The 24,290-nt window shown below is 54.0% G+C and overlaps 1 protein-coding gene across 6 annotated transcripts; it reads right to left on the bottom strand.

Moving 5' to 3' along the window:
* Positions 1-1,823: 1,823 nt before the first annotated feature.
* KLHL17 (kelch like family member 17) lies at positions 1,824-24,289 on the bottom strand. 6 transcript variants are annotated; one of them, XM_037380775.1, is made up of 12 exons: positions 24,162-24,289; positions 13,665-13,916; positions 13,122-13,243; positions 12,429-12,650; positions 11,260-11,376; positions 10,023-10,236; positions 9,789-9,933; positions 9,026-9,193; positions 8,582-8,670; positions 7,413-7,486; positions 6,192-6,373; positions 5,291-5,519 (listed from the first exon to the last, which is right to left on the bottom strand). In XM_037380775.1, the coding sequence occupies exons 2-12, from the start codon at positions 13,873-13,875 to the stop codon at positions 5,291-5,293; spliced, it is 1,773 nt and encodes a 590-aa protein (XP_037236672.1). In that variant the 5' UTR covers positions 13,876-13,916; positions 24,162-24,289. The 6 variants fall into 6 exon arrangements, 5 of the variants coding, with proteins under 5 accessions (XP_037236668.1, XP_037236669.1, XP_037236670.1 ...); XM_037380774.1 differs by lacking the exon at positions 24,162-24,289 and adding an exon at positions 23,831-24,135; XM_037380771.1 differs by lacking the exon at positions 24,162-24,289 and having other exon boundaries at positions 1,824-5,519; positions 13,665-23,823.
* Between the last annotated feature and the right edge of the window lies 1 nt (position 24,290).

The following is a 24,290-nucleotide window of genomic DNA, read 5'->3' as shown; positions in this document are numbered from 1 at the left end:
GTTAACAAAATCAACATATCCCCAAAGAGGCAACTGTACAGTCAGGCAACGTTTGTCCAGAGAGAGCCACTGATAACAGACATGCCATAAAATTTCTCAAAGGCCTCCACTTCTTTGACCTTTAAAAACAGCCTCTTTATCCCCCTCCCCTTTCTGTCATATAATCCACGAATGGTTCATGGCCAAGCAAAGCAACAGGACACCCCTCCAGAGGGCCCCTATCAGAAACTCTGTAATTTTTATGGCAGGGTGCTTCTGCAAGCTCTGTTCTCTTTGCACAGCTGCGAAACAACTATCCAACAGCAAAGCCACGTCCCAGCACCTCCTGGCAGAGACCAAAAATTACAGCAACAACTGTGTTTTATTCAGGAAAAGTATGATTCCTCTTAAGATCCATGGCTAACACGGTCAACATTGTGATCAGAAATGTGCCATTTCTCCAATATGTTTGTTCTAAATAAAGCTCAAAACAGTGATAAAGCTGTCCCTCTCCTTCTGTTCTTGCAGGTCTTGCAAATATGCATCATCTTGCTCACGGGGACACCAGTGACATCAGCACAGCTGGCAGGGCCACCTGTGACCGGTGGCTGAGGACAGTTGGCTCTCTTTGCATGCTGGGCACACAGGCTTGCTTGCAGGGCAAACCGCTCTCCCGGACTCCCATTGCTTTGCTTCCAGGAGGGCCTGAACTAGGTGGGGAAGCAGTTAGGCTCCAGACGTTGGAAAGACTTTTACAGCACAGTAGTTATTTATAGAAGCCGAAACAGAAGCAAGAGCCTAGAAAGCAGCAAGAAAGAGGACATGGCAGGGCTATAGCCAAGTCTGGCATGCCTGCTGTATTAGCATCGTGGTTTAACTGCAGGGCTTGCAGTACACATGCATGGGAAAGTGCCCTTTCAAGTCCCATGGGATGTTGCCATGCAGCTTCTCAATGCTCTTTTGACCCCGTACACTCCCACCACCGTGAAATCGGCTTAGTATTTCCCCCACAGGCAGCAGTGACTGGCAGCAGCTAGGGAAGGCAGATCTGATCTGCTGCAGAGCCTCCCCGCTGCTGAACAGGGCCAAGCAGCTACGCCTGCCCCCAGGCAGCACCTGCCCCCAGGCAAGATGCACGTGGCAACTGGAGGTAAAGGAGGGTGCTTCTCATCTGGTTTTCATTTTCACTGCAGGGGAAGGCTGTCAATAGCCCTGGGAGTCCTAGGGAGACCAAACTAGAATTTAACTGTGGGAAGAGGTGTAAATCAGTCTGCCTCTAAAGCCCCTTGGGCTGGGCTTTTCCTGCTGTCTCCAACACCATCAGCATCTTTGCCCTGCTCTTTCTCTGGGGCAGGGTGAAGGCGCACAGAGCAGCGGACAGCCCCAGCACAGCACCCTCTCTGGGAATACAAAGCACCTTATCTGCAGGACCCCAATCTCCCCGGCCAGGCACCCAGCACCAGCCAGCTGAGCGTGGGGCTGGGACCTGGGCTGAAAGCCACTCCTTTTAGCTCACCTGTAGTGCAGCAGTGCCTTCAAAGCTGCCTTTGGCTCCTCTGGCCTCCTTGACTAACGTTCACAACGGCAGGGCCAGCCTGATATGGCCCCTGGATGGGTACCTGTCCCTGCTCTGCGCAAATGCCTCAAGGCCTGGAGTGGCTGCACCCAGGCAGATGAGATCTCATTGGCGGCTGCTTAGGTACAGATGTGCAGCAGCCTGCCATGCACATCCTCTGCCTCGGGCTCCTTCCCCTCCTCTGCACAGGGCAACACAGAGAGTAGCTCCCTGCCTCCACAGGAGCAGGGCCAGAGAAGTGAGAAGGAAGGATGCAGGAGGCAGGATCCAGTATTCAAGAAAATGTCTTTATTGTACATGTTGGCTTCTATTGCTTGTATCCCCTCCCCAATCCCATGTAGTGCAAAAAATTCAGAGAAACAAAGTTCCACATAAATAAGTCAGATAACTTACAGAGAAATCAAAGTGAAACGGTTTGACATGGAGTAGACCGGCTCTGCCTACCAGTAAGGCCAAGCGAACCTCTCCCCCCATGTTGGGGGGCAAGGGCTCCTGCCTGGTCTTGCTGTCTCATGGCAGACCGACCCCGAGGTCCCTGGGCAAAACACATCAACATACATAGCCTGGAGCCACCTGCTCAGGGGTGCTCCTCAGCTGGGAAAAGCTCACATGGGAGATCACACAAATAACATCTTGGGTGAGACATCGCTAACTAAAACTGGCAGAGAAGCCACACACAGCTGACAGTTCTCCTCCCCTCAGACAGGGAACTACGCATAGACAGACAGACACAGACACACAGCCCCTCCGAGGCCTCCTCCTCGGCAAGGGATGTGCAGCACCAGAAGCAATTCTACCCTGGAATCTCCCAGGGCAGATGCTGACACCTCGTGTCCACACAGTGTGGGTCAGGGTGCTCCAGACCCCTGCAAGCTGCTGGGGAACTATTTTGCCCTTTCCTTCCTTCTTTATCTTTTACAGGAAAGCAGTGAGCATCTGCATAGTTAGTACATCAGAGACACAAAAGGCTCCCTCCTCCCCAGGCTTCTGCAGAACAGGCTCAGTGGTGATATTGCTCAGGACCCAGCCGGCGGGTGACAGGAGCCACACTGCCCCTTTTGCTGACCCTCGAGGCAGGACAGCACTGCACATCGTTTGTAGTGTACATTGCTGAAGATCACTGGGGCCAAGGGTGTGTGGCGCAGAACTCTCCTCAGCCTGCTGCACTGCCAGCTTCCCCCGCTGGTTTTGCCTGCCTGCCACCCCTCTAAGACAGCAGCCCCCCTTCACACTACAGCGGCCACAGCTGGACCAGACGCTGAGCCACTGCTGTAACAACTCATGCCGTTTCTGAAATGAGCCCCGTTCCTCCCTTCAGCAGTCCCTGCGCTGCTCCTCTGTGCCCTTCAGCAGCTGGCTGGGCTGCACCGGCCTTTCGCCGTTCCTCACACAGGTCCTCAGCAGGACCTTGGCATACAGGGCCAAAGCCCAGCAACAGCACCTTCCACTTCTGACATGGCTGTAGGGCTTTTAGGCTCATTCTCCTTCAAAGAGGTCCCTAGAGCCAGGGGCACCTTGAATGCGCTGGCCGATACAAGTCCAGCAGAAGACAAAAAAACCTGATGTTGCTTACAGGAATGGGATGGGAAGGAGTGGGAGCTCACCCATGCGTAGGCACACGCACGCAACAGGGCAGACGTCACCGATTTCATCGTTACTCTGAACAAAGCAGATTCATGTCGCCTAGTTAGGGCAGCCCTACTGGGGTGCTGACCAGGAGGCAACCTGCACTAGCAGAGCCCAGACATTTACAGGGACCTCTGCAATACAGAGGACTGGGAGAGCTGCCAAGCTGTGACAGGCTGGGGCAGAGGCTTGACAAGTGAGAGAAGAATGAAAAGCAGATTTAGAGTCTGTTCCAAAAGCCAAAAAGGCCTCCTGAGCCTGAGGGGCCCAGACTGTTCTTGGGGAAGAGGCTGGGGGAGAAGCAGCCCAGATTTTCAGAAGCTGCTGGTAATTTCAGGTGTCCAACGTTAGGCACTGTAAGTGGGCTTGTAAAACATGCAGGCACCTGTCCAGGATAAATCAGATTGCCATAAAAATTGTCTTAAGCTGGGGAGTCCCTGTCTGATCTCAAACTCTCCTTTCACCCCGAAAAAAAGAGAAAAGAAGAAATCTCTAGCCACTAGAAAATTTAGGCCAACAAATACCGTAACAAGTGAAATCTGAACTCTACAAATGAGAAGAAGTGGGGGGGGGGGGGGAGGACAAAGGAATGAGTTCAAAACAGTTAGACCATGTTTCCAATGCTACATTTGAACACTATTGAGGTACCAGTGGTTGAGTCATTCCTATGTAACGTGGAGAACACCTGATAATATGTCTCAGTTCAAGGCTCATACATTCACCCTACAGCATATGCATTGAAAACACCACCCAAGAGGTTCCATGGCACAGGTGGGTCTAGGCCAGACCTGTGACTTACAGTACTAATTTATCAACCTTTACTTCATTAAAGTGGTTGCTTAATTGCCAGGGAGTCACTAATTGCAAATGGTCCCTTCCATGCTGTTTTCACTGTAAATACAGTATCTCACACATGCACACACCCCCACACATCTATAGAGAACATCTTCCAGGACACAGTCATCATCTCATCAACAAATGAGAAAGCAATTGCATCCCTTCTGCTGCCTTAAAAGCAGATGGGATGGGGAATACAAGAACAGTGTAAAAAATAAAGGGCTATGAAGTAATTAAAAATTAAAATATTAGCATTCAAATAAAAAAGGCAAAAAATTAACAATAAAAAAAAGTAATGCCAGGCAATCCTCATTTAGAAGGCTAGACTGTCCTTGTTTAAGAACCAATACCTTTCCATAAACTCAGAATCTGCTCTGCAGAGAGGAACAGCAAACAGGCTGCTCTGTTCCCAGCCAAACTGTGAACCAGGACCACGTGCAGGGAGTAGGCAGCCGCACAGTCATTTGAACCTGGGACAGCAATGGCATGGATGCAAACAAGGTCATTCAACCCATCTGCCTGGCTGGGGACTCCCCAGAGCAATGGTCAGCTGGGATCTTAGTGAATGAGGTGGGGCCAGCTGAGTATGGAGATGCTGGAGGGTTCAGGATGCTGCATCCAATTTTGTCTCCAAACCTCACCTCCTCCAGATGCTGTCCCGTAGCTGGGCTTCTTTTGTTTGTGTATTTTAAGGCATCAATTAGACACCATTGAGAGCCATACAGTGGCCTCAGAGTCTTTAACAGTGCACAATAGGCTTGGTAAAGAGTTTGGCTACAGTGACATTCAGAGGAGCAGTTGCACATTCAGCCATGTCCCTGCGAGGAGTGCTGTCCACCTCTGCCACCCCACTGGACTCCTGGAAGCCTCCAAGGCTGGCTGTGCTCATATGTGTGGCACCGGCTGGATCACGTGAATCCAAGAAGCAGCAATGGTTTAAAGTTTCCCCTCCCCAAAGAAAATACACGCCCTTTGGGTGAGTGGTGAGATGAGTCTGAACAGAGCAGAGAGCATCCCCTCTCCTCGCCCTCTACAAGGAGGGTGCTCGTCCAGGAAGCACATTTCTAACTGCTGTAGTCGTGCTGATCCGATGTGTGCACCAGGAGTGGGGATAGCTCCGGGGGTCTGCAGGAGTGCTGGGGCTGGAGGCAGCAGCCGGTACCTTCACTCTCCTCCTACAGCGAGTGGCTGCCCCGCGGGGCGGGCCATGCTGGCCTAGCACTCCGCCAGGCACCCCTGTCCCCTTGAGGTAAGGTAGATCCTGACTCTTTGTCAAAGGCTTGTCGAAGACACCGACAAGGTGGGCGAGGAGGGGGGCGGGAAGTTGAGGAGTTCCAGCACAGCCACCCCCACGCTGCTGCGGCGTGTGAACATGCACGAGGCTGCTACCCACTTGTTGGTACGGGGGTTGTACTTCTCAATGGAGTTGAGGCTGGAGCTCCCATCGTTGCCACCCACTGCATACAGCCACCCATCCATGGCCACCAGGTCGTGGGTGCTCCTGGAATGACCATGAAAAGACCACAGTGGTGTGAGGCTCGAACACGGTGTATGTGGGGCATTAGGGGAGCTCAGCACCTCAGAGGAACCGGCCAGAGCTCTGTCATCCCACAAAAGGGAGTGTCCAGCCTCACAAATGCCCAGTGAAAATGAACTACTGGTGCTCCGTCAGTCAGTGGCAGAGTGCAATATAGAGCCTCAGATCTTCCTCTTCACTCTGATACCCTCCTCCTGCTAGAGGAGGACCACCTCTAAGTAACAGGCCCTAGGAGCCTAAAATCCTTGGACTTCCAAGCCTTAAATCCTCCCACAGCCCAGCAACATCTCCTACATGGCCTCAGCTAGCTGTACCACCTGATTCTTTATGGCCACAGAGACTGCCGAGAATAAATCCCTTTGCAGAAAGTGCCTGCTGCAGAATGTCCCTGCTCTGCCCTCCTGGCACATGCGTACCAGTCCCTCGCAGTGCAGCAGGGAGTATTGGCTGCCTTTGTGCAGGCAGCACAGAGCCAACCAACTGCAGCATTAGCCAAGCCCTGGGGCATGGTCTGCATTTAATGGTTTGCAGCGCCAAGCACAGCAGGGCTCTCGGTGAGATGGGATCCCTGTTCCTGACTGCAGGAGCTGAAGCTCCCCTGCAGCTCGGGACTGTGGCAGTGGCAGAGCTCCTTACCTACGGATGTTCATGGGTGCCACACTCTCCCATGTGTTGGTTTTGGGGTTGTAGCGCTCAACAGAGTTAAGGCAGCTGGTCCCATCGTTGCCACCAGCCACATAGAGCATCCCCTCCAGCACGGCCACTCCTGCACTGCTCCGGCGGCTTAGCATATTGGCAATGGGCGTCCAGGTGTTGATCTGGGAAGAGGCAACGTTTGTTTGTGAGCCAGTAATTTTCTACGTATCCCTGCCAAACCAGTCCTGTGGTAACCACACAGCTCCTCAGATAACAGTCCTTCCCCCAAAAAGACTGCTGGGGGGACCTAACTTCTCTCCTTTTGGCTCTCCAGCAGAAAAGCTGCAGGCTCCAGGAGAGGCCACTGCCGACTGGCTTGGGAAGGCGCAGCCACAGCTGGCAGGAGCCCTGCCAGCCCAGGGGCCTGAGCAGAGATCCCTGTGCCAGGCCACCAGTCACGTCACAGATGAACGCCAGCCCAGTCACTGGAGTTGAGCTGTATCTATTTCAAAACTGTACAAGCCACAACTGTGGCTTGACAGCTCATGAAAAACCTCCAGGACCCTCTCTGATCTTTTTGCAGTCATCTAACCTGCTCTTAATAGAGCTGAGAGATCCAAGGCCCAACACATGCCCCTAGCCTGCCACAACCCCTTCTAACTGCTCTGGATGTGTGTGCAGGGAAGGACCTCAGCTGGAAGCTGGAAAAAGCTCAGGGCACGTACCAGAGCCTTTCCTCTTCGAGAAGTTGAGCTGGCCTACAGGCAATGGGGATAGTGTGTTCTGGCAGCTGACAACCTCAAGGAGATAACCCCGAGCCTGCAGCTTTGGCTCACTTTGCTCTGGATTGCACCCCAGATATTCTGCCCTGCCAAAGAGCTGGGGAAGGGGCTGATACCCGCTCCATCTCATAGTCACGCACGGTGGCTTAAGTCTTCAAGGAGGCAGGCAGGTGAGTGCTGAGCAGGCTCCTGTGGGCACACTGCCTGCTCCACTGCTGCTGCAATACATTGCTAGGAAGCGGTCTTAATCACTTTATTAATCACTTAATCACATCATAAGCTATGGCAGCTCCAAGAGACCACGCGTACCTGATCTCTCATTGTCTGCTAAGTTCTCTAGCAACTTGTGTAGCCCTCAGCTTTCTGCAGGGCCCTTTCAGGCACGCATAAGGAGGGGAGAGGGAAAAGGGTTATCAGGCATGCTCTCTCTCGTATTTACCTGGGGCTCATACTTTTCTACTGTGGCTAAGTGGGATGAGCTGTCATATCCCCCAACAGCATAGAGGTTGCCTTCTGCAAAGACAGTCACACATGCACAGGAGTTAGCTAAAGAGCACGGCCCCAGTCCCAGCACAGCCTCCCACAGCTCTTGCACAGGTATCAGCTGAGCCGCAGTGCTGCCTGCTCCCCAGGCAGCCAAGCTCCTCTCAGCAGGGCTCCCCCAGCTCCCCCTCCCCTTGCAGCAGGAGCACTGTGAAATATTCATCAGGCAATTTCTCTGCCACACTGCAAGCTTCCCAAAGAGCTCGTTCGCCTGCCACTTCTTGACCTCCTCATTATGGGAGCTGCAAGTGCTCCCCACCAGAGCAATGGGTTGGTTATTTTTAGCAGCAGAGGCTGGAGCAGGGGAAGGCAATAAAGGCTGTGGCAGGCAGAGAGTATGAGCTGGTGATGGAGGGAAGGAAACCTCTGAGTCAGCACTGAGAGCTGAAACCAGAGAACAGGGCAGGGGAGAGGCACACAGAGACACTGGGACACTGCACAGCAGTTCCTGGGATGGTGGGGAACAGCATGCTAACCTGGCATCCCCAGGGAGGTCCAGCACCTGCTAGGGTGAAGAGTCATACTTGCATTAACCCCATAGCTGCACTAAACAATGAAGTGGTTCTCACACTGCACCCTCCTTAGGGACAGAACTCATTCAACCAAGTCAGGAGACATGGCACCTAGCGTTGTGACACCCCTGGCAGAGACAGTTTTGACCCTGCACCACCGCTTGGATCATCACTAAAAGGACTGTCCTGCTTTTGTAATGATGGAGTAATAAAGTTATCTTTTCCTTTCTAGGGACAGGTGATCATCCACAGCCAGCCCTCTTGCTCCAAAATGGAAGGGCCACAAAGGAGCTGAGGAACAAGTTCTGGGTTCCCTCATGAGTTGCCTGCAGAATGTGATGAAACACAATTACACTAGGGAGACTGAGGAGGAGGGCAGAGGCAGAGAGCATGTCAGGACATCGCAGAGGAATGGCTGGGCTACTGGGACTCACAGCTAGGGAATCTAGGAAGAAGGGGTGGGAATTGGAACTGAATAACATGAAAAGGAACCACCAGAAATGCAAGAGACAATTTGCACAGAAGTCAGCCAGGTCCTCATGCCATCACCCACCTAGTGTTGCCACCCGGACGTAGCGTCTCCTCGTGCTCATGGCAGCGATGGATGTCCAGGTGCCTGTCAGAGGGTCGTACCGCTCTGCGCTGCAGCAGGCAGGGACACAGGAACATAAGGTGTGACACTGGCAAAGCCCAGGTCAAAGCTCTTTGACACAGGCCCTCAGGGGCAGCTCCCAAGGAAGCTTGGGAATAGATAGGGAAAATGGAGGGAAGAACTGACAAAGGCTGTGTTCTGTTGTGACAGAGGGCTACAAAATGGGTTTTCCCCGCAAAAAACTTTGCCTGGAAGGCACTGGAAGACATAGCTGGATTGCAAGACATGTACTCTGGGGCCAGTCCATCTGTCAGGAGCAGGCCTCGGGGGCTCCCCCAGGCACCCAGCACCAAGGCCAGTGCAGGCAAGAGCAGTGGAGGAGCCTGTAGCAAGACAATCCCCTACCTGTTCAGACATGAGGCCCCATCGTACCCTCCAGCAGCATAGAGAAGCCCATGAAGCGCTGCTACACCCAGGCAGCTCCTCCTCGTGCCCATGGATACCTCAGGTTGCCAGGAATTGGTGACAGGATCGTAGGACTCCACTGTGGCCAAATCAGAGGTCCCATCGTAGCTGTAGGGAGAAAAAGGGAGAACGCGTTAAGAGCTGTGAAGCCTGGACCGCAAGTGAGGCTGCGGGCTTGTCCCACTGTGCTAGAGACTATCAAGGGCCTAGACAGCACAGCTTTGCTTGTGTCCCTGCCACCACCCCTCTCCGCTCCCCGCTGCCCAGCTTCCTCGAGGCAGAGTGCACCGCAGCACCTGCTGGCAGCGCAGAGCCCCGAGCAGGGCTCTCCTGGGGGTCTGCGAAGACCGCGGGTCGCAGAGCCCTGCACACTGGGGAGGGGGCGGGCTGGGGAGCAGCAGCGTAGGGCTAAGGGAAACGGGAGGAAACAGCACAAGTCCAGGACGTAGCCACCACCAAACTGAGAACTAGCAAACTCACTGCTCCAAACTGCAGGGGCAGCAGAATAGTTTTCAGTTGCTATGCCCACAGTTAGTAACCCAGAGATAGCGGACTGCTTTGTCCGGAGGCTGGCCCTGGGAGGTTCTGCTGGCCGCCTCTGCTCCCAGAGCAGCTTTTTGCCACTCTTGCTGCCGGCTCTGTACAGCAGGTGCTGAAGGCAGCCCTGCCAGCTCCCTGCGCACACCTCCCATGCCCTCCTTACCCGCCCACAGCATACAGCTTGTTCCCAATGGCAGCAACGCCCACTCTGGCCCTGCGAGTCGACATGGAGGCCACCATGTGCCACCGGTCCGTCCGTGTGTCATAGGCCTCACAGTCCCCATGGATGGCGAACAGGCTCCCCCCACCTGCACACGGGATGGCAAACAGAGCAAACAACAGTCCAAAGGCCCTGGGAAGGGGGTCGCACGTATGTGAGCATGTGGCAGGGCCTTACCCACAGCAAACAGCACAGTGCTGGCCCCCTCGCAACGCCGTGGCCTCGTCCTGCTGTTGCTAAGGACCCCTCTCTGCTCTGGCATGAGGTGGTACTTGAGGGCTTCGATCAGCAGGTCCTTGCACTCCGAGTGATGCCGCACCAGCAGCTCCGTGTCCACATTGCTCATGAGGAAGTCCCGGCTCAGCAGGGGCAGCCGCACACACTTCATAAGCTGAGGGGAGAGGAGTTAAACTCCACTGGCAGGGTGAGAAAGGTTTATGCCAGTGCTGCAAACCCTGGGGACCCTGGCAGGAGCCTGGACCATTAGCTTTCACGTCTTTGCAGAGCCAGGAGCCCTCAGCCTAGCCGTGACAGGTCCCACAGATTCCCACCCTGCCTGCTGCCGGTACTCACATCCTCCTCCAGATCTGATGGTACAAGTAACAATCCTCACTGCAGACACCAGTCCCCTCCCACCCAGCACACCCCATGTTGCATTGCCCACAGGAGGGATGTCTGAGTGCACACAACCAGCAAAGGTGTAGACAGAACTCCTCTACCCCTGGGGCAGGTGGAAACCCTCAGACAGAGTCTTCCTCATCCTGCCCCATCTCAGTCCCAGCCTTCGGGAGGACACCCAGGGATGCTTCCTCCCGCCGCTACCACCTTGGAAGCATGAGAGGAGCGAGACTTCAGGAAGCCAGGGCTGCTGGAGGCACCAACAGCCTCTACTGCAGTTCAGGGCTCCGTCTGTGAGCGGGTGCCCATGCTGTGCAAGCACTGGCAGCCCCACAGGAAAGGGCTTAACCATGTCTTCTCTGTTGCACCTTTGGCAGGCAGGATCGCAGGCCCATGCTCCAAGATGCAGATGCAGGGAGGCAAAAGCATGAGCTAAAAGAAGTCCCTGCTCAAATTTGCCTGAGCTTTTAGTTTGAGGATGCATGTGAAAGCTCAGGAAGGCTGCAGGCAAGGCTGATCTCTCCTGCTGCCCACACCCTCCCCAGAGCTCTGCATGCCCAAGCTGCCAGGGGTCAGACAGGGCATCCCCCTTGGATTTGTCAATAGTTTGGACTTCACTCTAGGAGACTGAACTTTCTCAGCCACACCCTCATCTATGCCTGGACTGGAAACGGTATGGCGAGGACCTGCTTGCTGTCCTCTGGCCATCCTGCAGTTTCCATCAGCTGTGTGTCCACTCAGGCCGGGCACTTGGAGCAGGTGGGTAGAACCAGGGCATCCTCCTCAGCAGACTCACCCTGGGGACATGCTGTCTTCTGCTGTCCACATCATGTTTGACCCAGCTGAGCACAGCCCGGTATACCTCCTCCTCTGATGGCACATTGAGGCTGTCACTAGAAATGAGGTCCAGCACCTGCAGAGTTGGGTGGAAAGGGCAAGTATTGGTTGGTATGGTTGGGAAGGAAGCGACACATTCACACCCCCAGGTAACTGGCCCAGCAGAACAGTGCTGTCAGAGGCAGAGCCCCTGCCTCCTGTAGATGCTGGCAGATGAGGGGTGTACAGCTAGTCTCCCACTGGATGCAGAAGGACCCAAAGAGCAACCAGGTCCCCCCAAAGTAGGCAGGTGCAGCCATGTGTCTCCTCTCCTCACAGCACTGGTGTGGAGACAGCTCTGCCCTCGATCATCTTTCTTGGTTCATTCCCCCAGTTCTGTGTCTGAAGCTGCTGCAATGTCTGACACTTCCAATTAGCATCGGTGAGATCAGGCAGCCGACTCTGCTTGCACACGTCCCTTCAATATTTCATGGGATAGAGCCAGGTGCCCTGGCTGTTCCCAGCACACTCCACCAGCCCAGGACTACAGAGCTGGAGCAGGTGGAGATACACACCCTCCCCTCGCTGCCACAAACCCCACTGCCCTGGGAACAGACAAAGGGAGGTGTATGCATCCTGGTAAGGGACCATACAGGGTCAGTTGATGCAAAGAAAGGACTGGGAATGCCTCCAGGCCAGGGCACAGCACAGTGCCCTACAGAGAGCTATGAGCCAGGGGCCATACTGGCACCACGTGAAGAGCAGCAGGAAACATTAGCTGAGCGCCGAATTAAACATCACAGGTATGTGACCAGGGCAGCCAGGACTTTTCCCTTGTGCTGTGTCCCTGGAGAGAGGGCAGTGTACCCAGAGCTCACATGGCAAGCGCCAGCAACAGCAATTATCCTCCGTGTTACCCTCCCATCCCTATTTCACATGGGATTAAGCTTATGCACAGCATTCTTCCCACATACTGTCTCTCCATTGGATGGAGAGGACCAAAGCACAGAATCTGGATACATTTTCCTGCCAAACCCTGTCCCCTCAGTGCAGGTTCCTTGGGCTCTTGACACACAGACCGTGCCTTCCAGGACAGAGCACAAAAAGCCTTGTCACACACATATCTTCACACTCCCATCAGGACCTCACCTGTTTAAGAGGCAGCAACATGAACTCCTCTGTCTTGGACACCTCCACAAAGTGTTGGAGGACATACTTGTGTGCAGACTTGAGGAGGTCGCTGCACGAGTGCGTGTCAGCAAAACCCCGGATCCCCAGGCAGTTGGATGGGTCGAGCTGGCTGAGTAGGAACTTGCAGCAAGCATCCCGCACACCATTGAGCTGAAGCAGGCTGGCAGCAGGAAGAAGTGTCTGGCAGTGAAAAAGAATGAGGGAAAAGAGAGTTTCCAGGGCAAGGAAACCATTTTCACCCTTGTCTCACTGCAAGTCAGTAACAGAACAGGCTTACTGAGCACCTTCAGGCACACAAGCGCATAAAGGACAAAGCATTCTTTGTTTCCAACAGGACTAAGCTAAAGAACAGCTGAGAAGGGCACCTGTAACTCCCCACAGGGCCAGGAAATGGCAGGAGAATGGCAGATGCTCAGGACTAGACCTGGCCACTGCATAGTGCCCCAAGGAGCCATTCCCAGCCACAGCAGTAACAGGAGCCACCACTCTGGGCACAGGGGAGCAAATGAACTCCCTGACCACTGTTAGATGCAGATGCCATCACAAAACAACAGCTGAAAGTGTTGAGCAGAAGGAAAGAAGAGTCCCCAGGAGGCAAGTATTGTACAGAATGGCTTTGTGGAGAAGACAGATTTTGGGGTAAGCTCCTACCTGTACATTCCCCTCGCCCACCACAATCTCAGCTGTGTAAGCATATTGCACCAGCTGCTCCAGGGCCTGTGGGTCAATGTCGTGCAGAGTCACATGGGTCTGGCGGCTCTCGCTCATCTCATCTGGGGCAACACAGACATTAGACATGGACAAAGTCCCACAGCAGGATTGTCTCCCCGCAGGAAGACTTGACCATGCACGGAACAAGCCACATCCACCTCCACAGCCCCGCATGACAGCCCAGGAAGGTCTCCTGCCCAGCTCTTAATAAGGAGAAGCAGCAATATGCTCTAGGGAATGGGGTCCGTGTCTGCAGGATGGGCATCAAGATACCCATGAGGGGGGTTACGAGCAAAGGGCTTCACAGAAGGGACTCAAATGGGGAACGTTACTGCACTTGCTCACAGAACTGACATACAAGCACCGCATTTCCATAGGGTAGGGCAGTGAGAACAGGGAGCAGAACAAAAGGGGGCTTGCAGAGAGGAGAGGGTTTGAAGAGCGGGAGATAACTGGCCATGGGAAAGAGAGGACACTACTTGCTTGTGAACATGGCGTGGAAGTATGGGCTGCATGACGCCAGCACCACCTTGTGGGCCTTGATCTCCTTGGTGCCCACATGGAGCACAATGTCACAGAGCAGCCCGCGTTGTCGCATGCGGTTCATGCACATGAAGGCGTCGTGATAGTGCCGCTTGGAGTTGTGGGAGATGCTGTGGCCATCACGGTTGAGGAGCTGCACACCCCCTTCCATGGCTGCAGGTAGTAGATGGTGTGCTTCCCTTCTCACCAGCACTGATACGGAGGAAAACCAAAGCATTACCCAGGCAGGAATAGCTCTAGCCCCAGATATTTCCCACTGTCCCCAAGTATACCTGCCATTGCTCAAAGACCCCATTCAAGAACACCTCCCACCCAACCAGCCCCTGCCGGGGAAACATCATCCAGCTCATAAACCCATGATGGGGAGGAGATAGTCTCTGGAGGAACACAAGTAATAGAAAGCGATGCTCAGACTCTTCTCAGCTGTGACACTGCTTCCCAACTGTGTTCATCTTTGGATCGAAATCCTCCTTACCTGCCTTCAGAAGGGTACTGCTCTACAACATATGCACCATCTCCAAATCTGCCTAACAAGGCACACTCCCAAGAGCAATGTTATGGACCACAGCTCTTCGAGTGGTGGCTGTTCCCTTCCAGCTTCCAGAAGACGCTAGGAGATTTGTAATGAATACATCTGCCTTCAAAAGTTCAGCTTGGAGAGCTGCTGTCTTTCCTGTGCCCACACAATTCAGAAGGATAAGGCAGTGGGCAAAGGCAGCTGCAGCACAGAGCTCTACAGTCCCAGTCCAGACTCCTGCAGACCAGGGGTTCAACTCTTCCTGCCATTTTATATTCCAAGCCCCTTTTTGGGGAGAGGCTGGGGATTCCCAGGTGGTCCGTTAGGGAATAGGAAACATGCATTTTAATATCCTGATCTCCACTTCCCTCCAGCATCCTCTACCCAGGCTCACCCAGCCTCAAGGCTGCACCAAACAGTCCTGCTCCAGCACCACAGACTCCTGTTCAGCGCTGGCCTAGCAGGTGATCTGGGCAACACAGAGCTCCTAGATCTCCCTGGAAGCATCCCAGCTGAGACCCTGGCTGTCCTTCAAGGGGTAACTTTGAACCTCAGGTAGTTTTGGTTTGACAAGGCTGACAGAAGAAACGGACAGCAAAGATCAGTGATGCTGATCAGGCCGCTGGGACCCAATGCAGAACTCAGTCTGCATGCACACCTACACGCCACTGAGCACGGAGTGGGACAGTCCTTCCACACAATCTGGGACAGCCCCGGCAGGGAACAGGAGTATGAACTTGATTGGCTTGTAGAACTCAAACATTGCCTAAATCAAGGAATAAGGGCATTTATTTGCACAAAGGTATTTTCTCTTTCCATTCTGTTTGCATCTAGGCTGCTCATGGTGTTTTGAAAGGCGTCTGACTGTCCCCCTGCAGCAGCACCAGAAGGAGAGGTGGGAGAATGAAGAGAGGATGACTGAGCAGCAGGAGCAAGGAGGAGGAGGAAGCAGGAGAAAAAGGCAGCTTGAAGAAAAAAAAGCCCGTGTGCTGCACTCGTGCGCCTACCCCCGCATCCCTGCGGTGAGAGAATCCCCTCAGTCTCTGTGCTCCTCACGACACCTACACATTGCCAGCTGTGCCGAGCCTAAAAATAGAAATCTACCATGCTGTACCAGCTCAGCCCCGAATGCAGATACCCATTTTTAAATAGCAATTGTAACATGTACTAGAGTCTGGGGGAGGAAAAAAGATGAATAAACATCTTTCCTGAGCAGGAGAGAAGCCTGCAATGCCCTCTTCTATTTGTATCATCCCACGTGATACGAGATTCCTCATTTCACTGTCAGCAGGGAAGACTCACGGGCACACAACAAAGGCAACACCTGTTGATGCTTTCCAGTAATGAGTAGGATGCTATTGTGCCCTTGACAGGAAAGAAGAAACCCTGAGCTAACTGGCCCTCTCTTCCAACACCCCTCAGCTGAGCTTTTCAGAAAGCTGCCACATCTCTAGGGCACCCTCAGTGTGTTAATTCACGTGCATGGACACTGCTGGATGAGAGCTGCCTGCACAAAAGTGGTTTATAATTATTAGCATCTCTACCTGGGCTCAAGAGCTCCTTTCCCAGATCTGGTTCAGTGGCACAGACAGTGCCTTCTTGCTTTTACTCCTCTCCCTAGCTGCAAGCCTGAGGGTCTTCCAGACCTGCTTGAGCTCGTCTACCTTTTTAATGCACTGCTGAGGCATACTTCTCCCCATCAGTATTTAATCATGCCCCAGCTCTAATTGAGGGCACTCGCACCACCTGTTCTGGGTGCTGATAGCCAGGGACAGGAGCTCCCAGCTCCACAGTGGTGGGAGGACCCAGGGGGGGACAACATAGGACAGGACAGAAGAGCAGGAAAAAGATGGGATTGCTTCTCCTTGTGCTCTTGGAGACTTCTGAGGAAAGGTTTGCCACCCCAGCCAGGCAGGGGGAGCACACAACTCCGCTCCAGCGGTCAGGGGAGAGACACAGAGAGCAGACCAGACTGAAGGTTGCTGTAGCCAATGCACTGGCATCACAGTAATCAAACACATTTCCAAAGAGGGTCCGAAGTGCTGGGCTCTCTTCCCAGCCCTGCCACTGAGTCATTGCACAACTCTGAACAAGTGCAAATGCAGAGTGACAAGGGTGACATCATCTTTCCTTGCAATGATTCCCCTGGTGAGGGGGTAGAGACCAGCTATTGCTCACTCCCGCTCCACCCACACCACCCTACTGTCACAGCAAGGGATGGCATGCACCTCACAGAGCTCTGAAGGGCTGGTGCCTCCCTCACCCACACCGCTGTGCAGCACCCTGAGCTACACCATCACGTCACTGTCTCTGATGTGACCCAGCAGGGAGCAGGGCCAAAGGGAGATGCCATCCCAGTCACCGCACTGCCACCAGGCTCCCAAGAGCATCCACACACCAGGGGACAGCCCACAGCTGACCTGACCCACAGGCAGCCTGAACCAGCTCTGCTTGATGATTTTTCACTACAGCTTCAGCCGTCCCTCCCTCAAAGAGCAGCTCACTCACCCACCTTGGGAAAAGGTCACCCTTCCAAAGCGCAGGGAGCGCTGGCATGGGTCTGGCCTGAGGTTTGCCATGGGTACAGCCCCTTCAGTCCCACTTCCCAGTGTCCCCTCTAATCTGCAATAACTTGTTCCCACCAGAACTCTTTTGCTTTAATGGATCAGAATATGATCAGTGGGGAAAAAGGGAAAGGACACCCCACTGCTGCTTGTGCTGCTCCCCGTGCCCAAACTCTCAGCTTCATTGGCAGCACTGAATACTCCTTATTTCCTTGTAAAACTTCATTCCCAGGAAATGAAGGTCTATGAGCACCGCTAAGATATAATTAATGAGGAACAGTGCCTGGACCTCGAGAGACAGTAAAGCAGTGTCCAGAGCTCCAGCGGGGGGAAGTAAATACAAGCCCACTTTTGTGGAGCACGCAGCAGCATGAATGCACGTGTTACGCATCAGCTATAATGGATGCGGTGGTTGACTTGTAATAACTCTTAGGTTATGACAAAAAAAAGAAGGCGTTTGTTTGGCCTCTATGCAACAGAGCGTGGCCATGCATAACAGCTCTGTTAATTAATGCAAATGATCCCTGCCCAAAGGGAGGTCTGTTCTCTTTGCACAAAAAAACATATTTTGCTGAGAGTGAAAAGAAGCATGCTGAGCAATAAACAGGGAACAGAGTATCCTCCAGGGAAAAGTTCAGAGCCTGCCCTTTCCCCAGGAAGGCCCTGGAGAATGGCTTTTTGTTGACAGCCTGGATGGAGATTTTGTGTCTGCCAGGCTGGCTAGGAGACTGCAAAGACACATCCTGTACAGCTGGTCAGATGTTGGGGATGAGTCTTTGCTGTGGATAAGGTGACATCCCCTACTGTAAGGCGTGACATGCCCTAAGTCCTGACATACATTCATGCTTAAATCCATCACTTCCATGTGTGCCCTATCCCTATGCTGATATTCCGGCACCTCTTTTCTGGTAAACCAGCTACAAAGCCCTGCTTTGTGCACAGCACTGCATCTCCCACAGAAGGCTGCCATTAGACCTTCAGGATAAGACATCAAGTCCTTGCGGGCACTCACCTCTATCCCAGCATGTCACAGCGCTAACAGAGCAAAGGGCAGCACAAACAAGGTCAATAAGGTAGCACTGTGTTGCCAGTTCCCCTTTCAGAGGAGCAGTTTTCCCCCCCTTCTTGGTGCTGGGGTTCTGTCTCCCAGGCACAAAGTCCTTTTTTTGCCTGCAGACCTCCTCTGGCTCTGTCCCCAGGCAGGAAGGGGCTGCTGGCGGTGCTACTCTGTTGTGCCCTGCCGCTTCAGATCTCTAATCCGGGTGGTGGAGCCAAAGCAGTGCCTTCCACAGCAGCACAGCAGAACTCATCCTGGGGCCGAGCAACAGCACAGACACCTGGGGAAGAAGGAGCTTGACAGTAGAGTCACAGGCAGGAATCGCTGCTTCCAAGTGCATCTCCATCTCCCCCACACTAGAAATCAGAATTCTGATTTTTAACCCCTCTAAGAGGAGTCACAGGCCATTTGCTGGTAAGCAGCCTCGGGCAATTCAGCACTCTCCCAAAGAACTGAAACACGAAATACACATTAAAGATCAGGGCAGGACTAGACTGGGGCAGCCTAAGGGGGGACAGGCAAGAGCCCCTGCCCAGCTATGTGTGGGGGTGTGCATACAAGGACAAATAGCTTCTTTTCTCCTGGGAGCAGGGCTGGGAAGAAGATGTGCTCCTGTGTTCCTGCAGACTCTTCCTTCCCGTCACCAGCCAAGGGACACAAACAGCTGAGCTGGCAGTAACAATAGCTGCTGTTATGCTGTTGCAAAGTAGGACCACTCATACAGCTCGTACCAGCATCCAGAGATGCAGCCGAGTACACTACAGGCCTGCAAATTTTCACCTTACTGCTTTGTGGAGGCCCCATTAATTTGGCTGAGCTACCCCTTTTGTTGAACCCTGTCCGTGGCTCTGAAGCCGATGTCTAACAAGAAGCTTTAAACTACCAGATGACTAGCAGTATTTTTGCATCAGTAATCCTCCTGCAGCAGGCATGTCTAAGACACCAGGGCTGCTGTCTTCATAAGCTACAGCAGACAAACACTGCCCTTACACCTTTAACTTGGGTATTCTAAATTCTTGCTTCTTTCAGAGGGCCTAGCACTGCCCATCACAAAATACGTTGCATTCTTACCTTTCCTGCTCCCTTCCCCACAGCAAACACAAAGAGGATTGGAAATCATCCAGTTGTCTAAACCCAGGACTCAGATGCAAAGCAGCCGCTAAATTGAGGAATTGTCCCCACCAGGACCTGTCCCATCAGCACCACTGATACAGACAGATGACTCTGTCCCCTCAACACAACACTTAGGGGTTCAGTCCCTTCTCAGCCCCTGTAGCACTTTACCTGCATCCAGGGAAATCAGACACTGACAGCATGCAGCAGCTCACATCCAATCTTTCTAATACAAGGTTAACTGTGCATTCAGCCTAGAAGAGCCAGCAATTGTGAGGAAGCAGAGGGACCTAATGGTTCAGGACCAGCAAGTGAACTAGAGGCTCTGAACTACTCTGAGCTACCGTGAAGGCTGATTTAGAGCTGCACCTATACAGAGGTCAGGACTGCAAATACTGATGGAAATGTGCCTTAATGTGGCAATGGGAGCTGTCATTCCTGACACCAGCTCTGCCTTCAGAGGCAGCAGTAGGGACAGTAGAATTAGGAAGCTGACAGCAGACTGCTAGACTGAGGACTCTGACACCTTGCACCCCTTTGCTACCTCCTGATGGACACAATGGAGGACATAAGCACACCAAGAACACACAGGTGGGGTGAGCTGCAAGGAGAGGTTAGGAGCATGCACCTCAGCCCAAATGCTTCTTTCCACCTGCTCTCCTCTCTTTCCTGCTCCCACTGCCAGCACTGCCCCTGACCACATTTGCCTTCTATTCCCCAAGCCCCCTTGCTATGGACGGGAGGGTGAGGTGAGCGCTGCTCCTGCTGATCAGTGGAATTAATCTGCTCCGAGCTAGCCTCAAGGCAGCACAGGGCACCGCAGACAGAGCTGAGTCTGCAGGACTGAGAATCCCCAGTTCTCAGTAGGGTTTGGGTTTTTTTAATGAATTAGGCATAACTGACACGCACTGAATCCTCCTGTCTAGACATCTGCAGAGAAGTGACAAGCTGCCAGAGAGGATGTGGAGCCTCAGCAAGGGGGTGGGGAGGACGAAGAAAAACTGCACACAGTTGCCAGCTCTACAGCACAGAGACAGCACTGGCTTCAGGCAAGAAGGGCACTCAGCACATTGACCTAGTCAGTGTCTTTCAGCAACTCAGTGGGTTGTAATCAATCGGCTCTGGTGCACACAGAAGGTTGGAGGTCTTTTCTAATTAAAGCCTCTTTCCCCATTACTCCTGGGGAGTTTTGTTTGGAAACTCAGCTCAGAGTGGCTCTCAATCATGCCAGCTCACGCTCAGAAGTGCTTTAGCTGAGAGGGCAGGGAGCACAAGGCCTCAGTGCCTGCATTGGGACATTCCCACACCTGAAAGAGATCAAGGGTATCAAACCTGCTTAGTGCCTCTCTGCATACACAGTCTTCTCCCTCTCACACACACTTTGCACAGGCAGCAACTCTTCCTGCAGACATCTTCAAATTCAGCTTTTGCCTTCAGTATTTTGCACTCGGAGGATCACAGCATCTCCAAGCAGGACTCCATGGTTGAGGGATTTAGAGGCATCTGTGCTAACATTTGGGTCATTAAATAATTGGTTCTAAGCGTCAGGACCCAAACAGGTTTGGGACTGCCAAATTCCCAGTTTAGGGAGAAACAAGAAATGGAAACTAATTCAGGCCTTGAGATGCTCAGCAAAATGTGCAGGTCTCCAGATGCACTGGGATTAGACAGCGGTTCCTACACTCCACCACAAAGTGCACCAAAATATAAGCACAAGGAGCCCTTTGCCTCGGCCAAGGACTGGAAATATGGGTCACATCTCAATTCCCCCTTCCCAGTGTCTCCCTGCAGACACAGGAGAGGAGCTACCGTTGCAACCAGTGCTATTTTATGGCACAAGCAGTGCCAAACCTCTACATGCCAGCATCAAGCAAGTCTCCTCTCCAGGCAGCAGAGTCATAGTTAACAGCTTCAGCTGTGCTACCCATCACTGTGGTATTCCTAATCTCCCTCTAGTCTTCACCATGACAGACATCTCTGTGCTCATTTTTCAGACAGGTAAACTGACAGATGAGAGTGCTCAGGTCATTGGAGGCAGTCCGTATCAAAGGATCTCAATATTCCTGGCTCGTAAATTTGCCCAGGAGCTCCCTCTCTGCAACATCCTTGGCCAGCAGCTACTCCAAGAGGGACTGTGCCCTTTACCTGTCCGCTGTGCAAGGTGATGGTGTCTTGAATAGGTGGCAGCAGGCCAGCTCAGAACAGGTCGCTACCACTCAGCAATGCCCTGACGTCAAACGAGTGGGATGAATTCAGTGAGACTCAGCACGAGCTACTGCTCAGCTTCTAAAGGAAAAGTTGACTCCATGATGTGAGGCAGCGTGGTCTACAGGCTCTAGATGAGCAGATCTTTTACAGACGGGTAAGCCAGGGAACAATGCTAGTGCCGATGCCCTGAGAAGCACTGCTCACAAGTGATTCTCTGAACCAGGAGGTCACCAGCTGCACTTGTCCTCATCCACTTTGCAGAAACTGCGTGGCCCACGCCATGTTTATGGACAGCTTACAAAGCCTCCTGCCAGCTTCAGTCATAGCGTGGGTTGGCAATGTAGATGTACTGGACCACATAAGCAGAATGTGCTTCCTCTTCCAAACAAGCCCAGTGCTTCACTTCACACTGTGGAGCAGCGGGAACCTGTTTTCAAGCCAGAAAATGATTAAGAGAATTCCCTCACATCTTCTTGCAGGCAGCAGCACAGGCCACATACATGAAAACTCAGATATTTGGAGCACGTGACATAATGGCCTTGAGTTTGCTGGTACACTGGGGGCTCGCCAAGGCCAGCGGGTCCCAGACCCTGGGAATTTCAGCTGAAGGAGCTGTCCCTGAGGAGTCATATCCTTTAGAGGAGGTAGTGTGCTTTGTAGCCAGTTCTGGCAGGCCAGGCAGAAAGGGTGAAGCCTCTCAAGCCTACCAAGCCCAGCTTGCCTAAGGGTTCGGAGGCAAAGCTCCAGCACCTGAGAAAATGCAGAAGCCAACACTGAGACTTTCAGCGTGGCTGTTTGATATTTTTTTTTTTTTTGAGCTGCTGAGCCTGAAATGCAGCAAAGCAAAACCTGAACCCAGAAAAGTCTCCCCACCAGATCTCCAGTCTTCGGAGCACACCTGCCTTGACGTTCACATGCCACTCCATCTACACAGACCCAGACTGATGCCGATGAGAGCAAGGCTGGATGGCCACCAGACAGGCTGGCAGCACAAAGAGGTTCCATTGCCACCCTCACCAAGCTGACCTTAGCTGACAGAAAGCATAAGGGACCATCCTAGCTACCCAAGATGCCAAGGAGTGACTCCATTTGGATCCTAGACTGTAAAGCCACGAGAGCAGGTGACTGCTCCATCTGCCAGCTCCTGGTCCACTCTGAGTTAGATTTTACTGTGATTCATGAATTAGTCAGTTCTCAGGAAGGAAACTCAGATCTTTACACCCAAGATCCTTAAGAGTCTTACTCACTGCCATGATGAATAAAGTATTTCCAGCAGATGCTTGTGGGCCAGGAGAGAAACTTGGGGTGCACAGGGGAAAGATTCCACAGAGATGTTTGCTTGGCTGTAGCGATCATAACCAAAGTACATTCAAGTGTCAGCGAGCCACAAAACAGCGAACTCGTAACAAACCAGCACTCCTGGTGCAAAACGCTAGCACACAGACACCCCAAATGTGTTGTGTAGGCCCCATCCCTCCTCCCATCCTTAAATGCAGCTTCTGCCTTTGGACCATCCATACTGAGAAAGGGCAGCAGCTCCCTGAGACTCATTTGAGCTGTATCCTGTCCTAGGGGCAAGAAATTACCTGCAGCAGCCTAGCGCACCTGCAGACTGTCAGGACCAAAAGCACCTGAACATCCACATGTTGCTGAATCACTCCCGAACTAACCCTCCCTCCCTGTGGTCTCCAGCAACAGAGCGTGCCCTGAGACAGCGCTCATGGGACAGTAGCCCCTGAAGTCAGAGGAGAGCAGGCTTCCTTTACAAAGCAACTCCATAGAAGCGCAGCCACCATTTCTGCAGTTTTCTGGCTTGGCACAAAAGCCTGGTCAGTCAGTGGCTGTGTACTGACGCACAGAGCGCGGGGACAGCCACCCAGCCGCTGTGTTTCTGCCTTGTTGTAGGGCAGCCGAGGCTGCAGGGCCAGCGCTCGTCAGGGAGGGAGGCATTTGCTCAGCCAGCAGAACCAGACCAGCTGCCTGCCCCAGCCTGATGCTCCCCAGGACCACCACCGCCAACAGAGATGCTGTAGCTCAAGGAGAGCCCTCTGCCCTCACAGCCACTGCAGAGGCCAGAATAAAGCTGCCTCCCGCTTCCCCCCCGTCATGCTATCAGAAAACCTGAGGCGACATTTCTCCCTGTGCCCTTCAGCTCCCCCACAGCCAACGATACCGAGCAGCCCGGGTGCTTCCACCAAGGGGGAGTAAAACCGCGATGCCAGAACCTCCCTGCGGCTCTCCCCGCCCCCCTGCCTCTCCAAAGGGCCCCCAGCCTCTCCAAAGGCTCTGAAGCTGCGGGTTTTCCCGTTACTAAAGGGATCTCTCCGGGACTTGGCGGAGGACGGGGACACAGACCGCGCTTGGCACAGCGGCCAGAGCCGCCGAGGCGCGGACACGAAGCGGCCGAGGCAGCCGGGGGCTCCCCCGGCCGCGCTGCGCCGTACTCTGGCCGGGAAACGTGCCCTCCCGGGGGGACAGGCCACCGGCAGCGCGGAGGCAGCGGCGTGGAGTGATGGAGAGCTCTGCCGGGGGATCCTCTTGCCACTGCCCCCACCCCCCGGTAACCCCTCCCGGGGCGCTCCCGCGGGGCCCGGGCGCCAGGAGAGGCAGCGGAGGGGGCGCAGGGCCGTGCCCCGGCGGTACTCACGGCTCCGGCGCAGCGGCGGCCCGGCCGGCGGGATGCTGCGAGGACCGCTCTGCCCGCAACCGCCGGCCCCACGGCGCGGAGACGGGCAGGGGACAAGTGCGCGGCTCCTCCTTGGGCCGCGGCGGGACCGGGGACAGGACCAGGGACGGGGCGGCCCCACGGCTGCGGCTTCCTCCGTCACCCGGAATAACCCCACCGCGGCGCGGAGCCGTGCGAGGGATACCCACGGCTGCGCGCCTCCCCCCCCCCCGCAGTTAAATCCCGCCGCGCACGTGCCACCGGGCTGCGGGGAAAGGGGAGCTGGCCCCGCCCCGCCCCGCCGCTCACTTACCGGGCACGGGGGCCCGGCCTGCGGGGGGTGGGGACACGCGTAACCGCTGCCCCGCTGAGGCAGCCCGCGGCCCCGCCGCCGGAGCCCGGTGGGCCGGGCGGGGGTGGGGCGGTCCCGCCCGGCCGCGCG

The sequence above is a fragment of the Falco rusticolus genome, chromosome 3 (genome assembly GCF_015220075.1).
Source record: "Falco rusticolus isolate bFalRus1 chromosome 3, bFalRus1.pri, whole genome shotgun sequence".
Taxonomy (NCBI): domain Eukaryota; kingdom Metazoa; phylum Chordata; class Aves; order Falconiformes; family Falconidae; genus Falco; species Falco rusticolus.
This window is presented reverse-complemented; position numbering and strand designations above follow the sequence as displayed.

What these genes read in the sequence shown, in the direction of transcription:
- KLHL17 (XM_037380771.1), bottom strand. Translation starts at nt 14,019, where the DNA reads ATGGGGTCTTTGAGCAATGGCAGGTATACTTGGGGACAGTGGGAAATA. An exon ending in TGGGCGAGGGGAATGTACAG is followed by an intron (nt 12,651 to 13,121) that starts GTAGGAGCTTAC and finishes TTTCACTGCCAG; the next exon opens with ACACTTCTTCCTGCTGCCAG. An exon ending in GGGGCCTCATGTCTGAACAG is followed by an intron (nt 8,671 to 9,025) that starts GTAGGGGATTGT and finishes TGCCTGCTGCAG; the next exon opens with CGCAGAGCGGTACGACCCTC.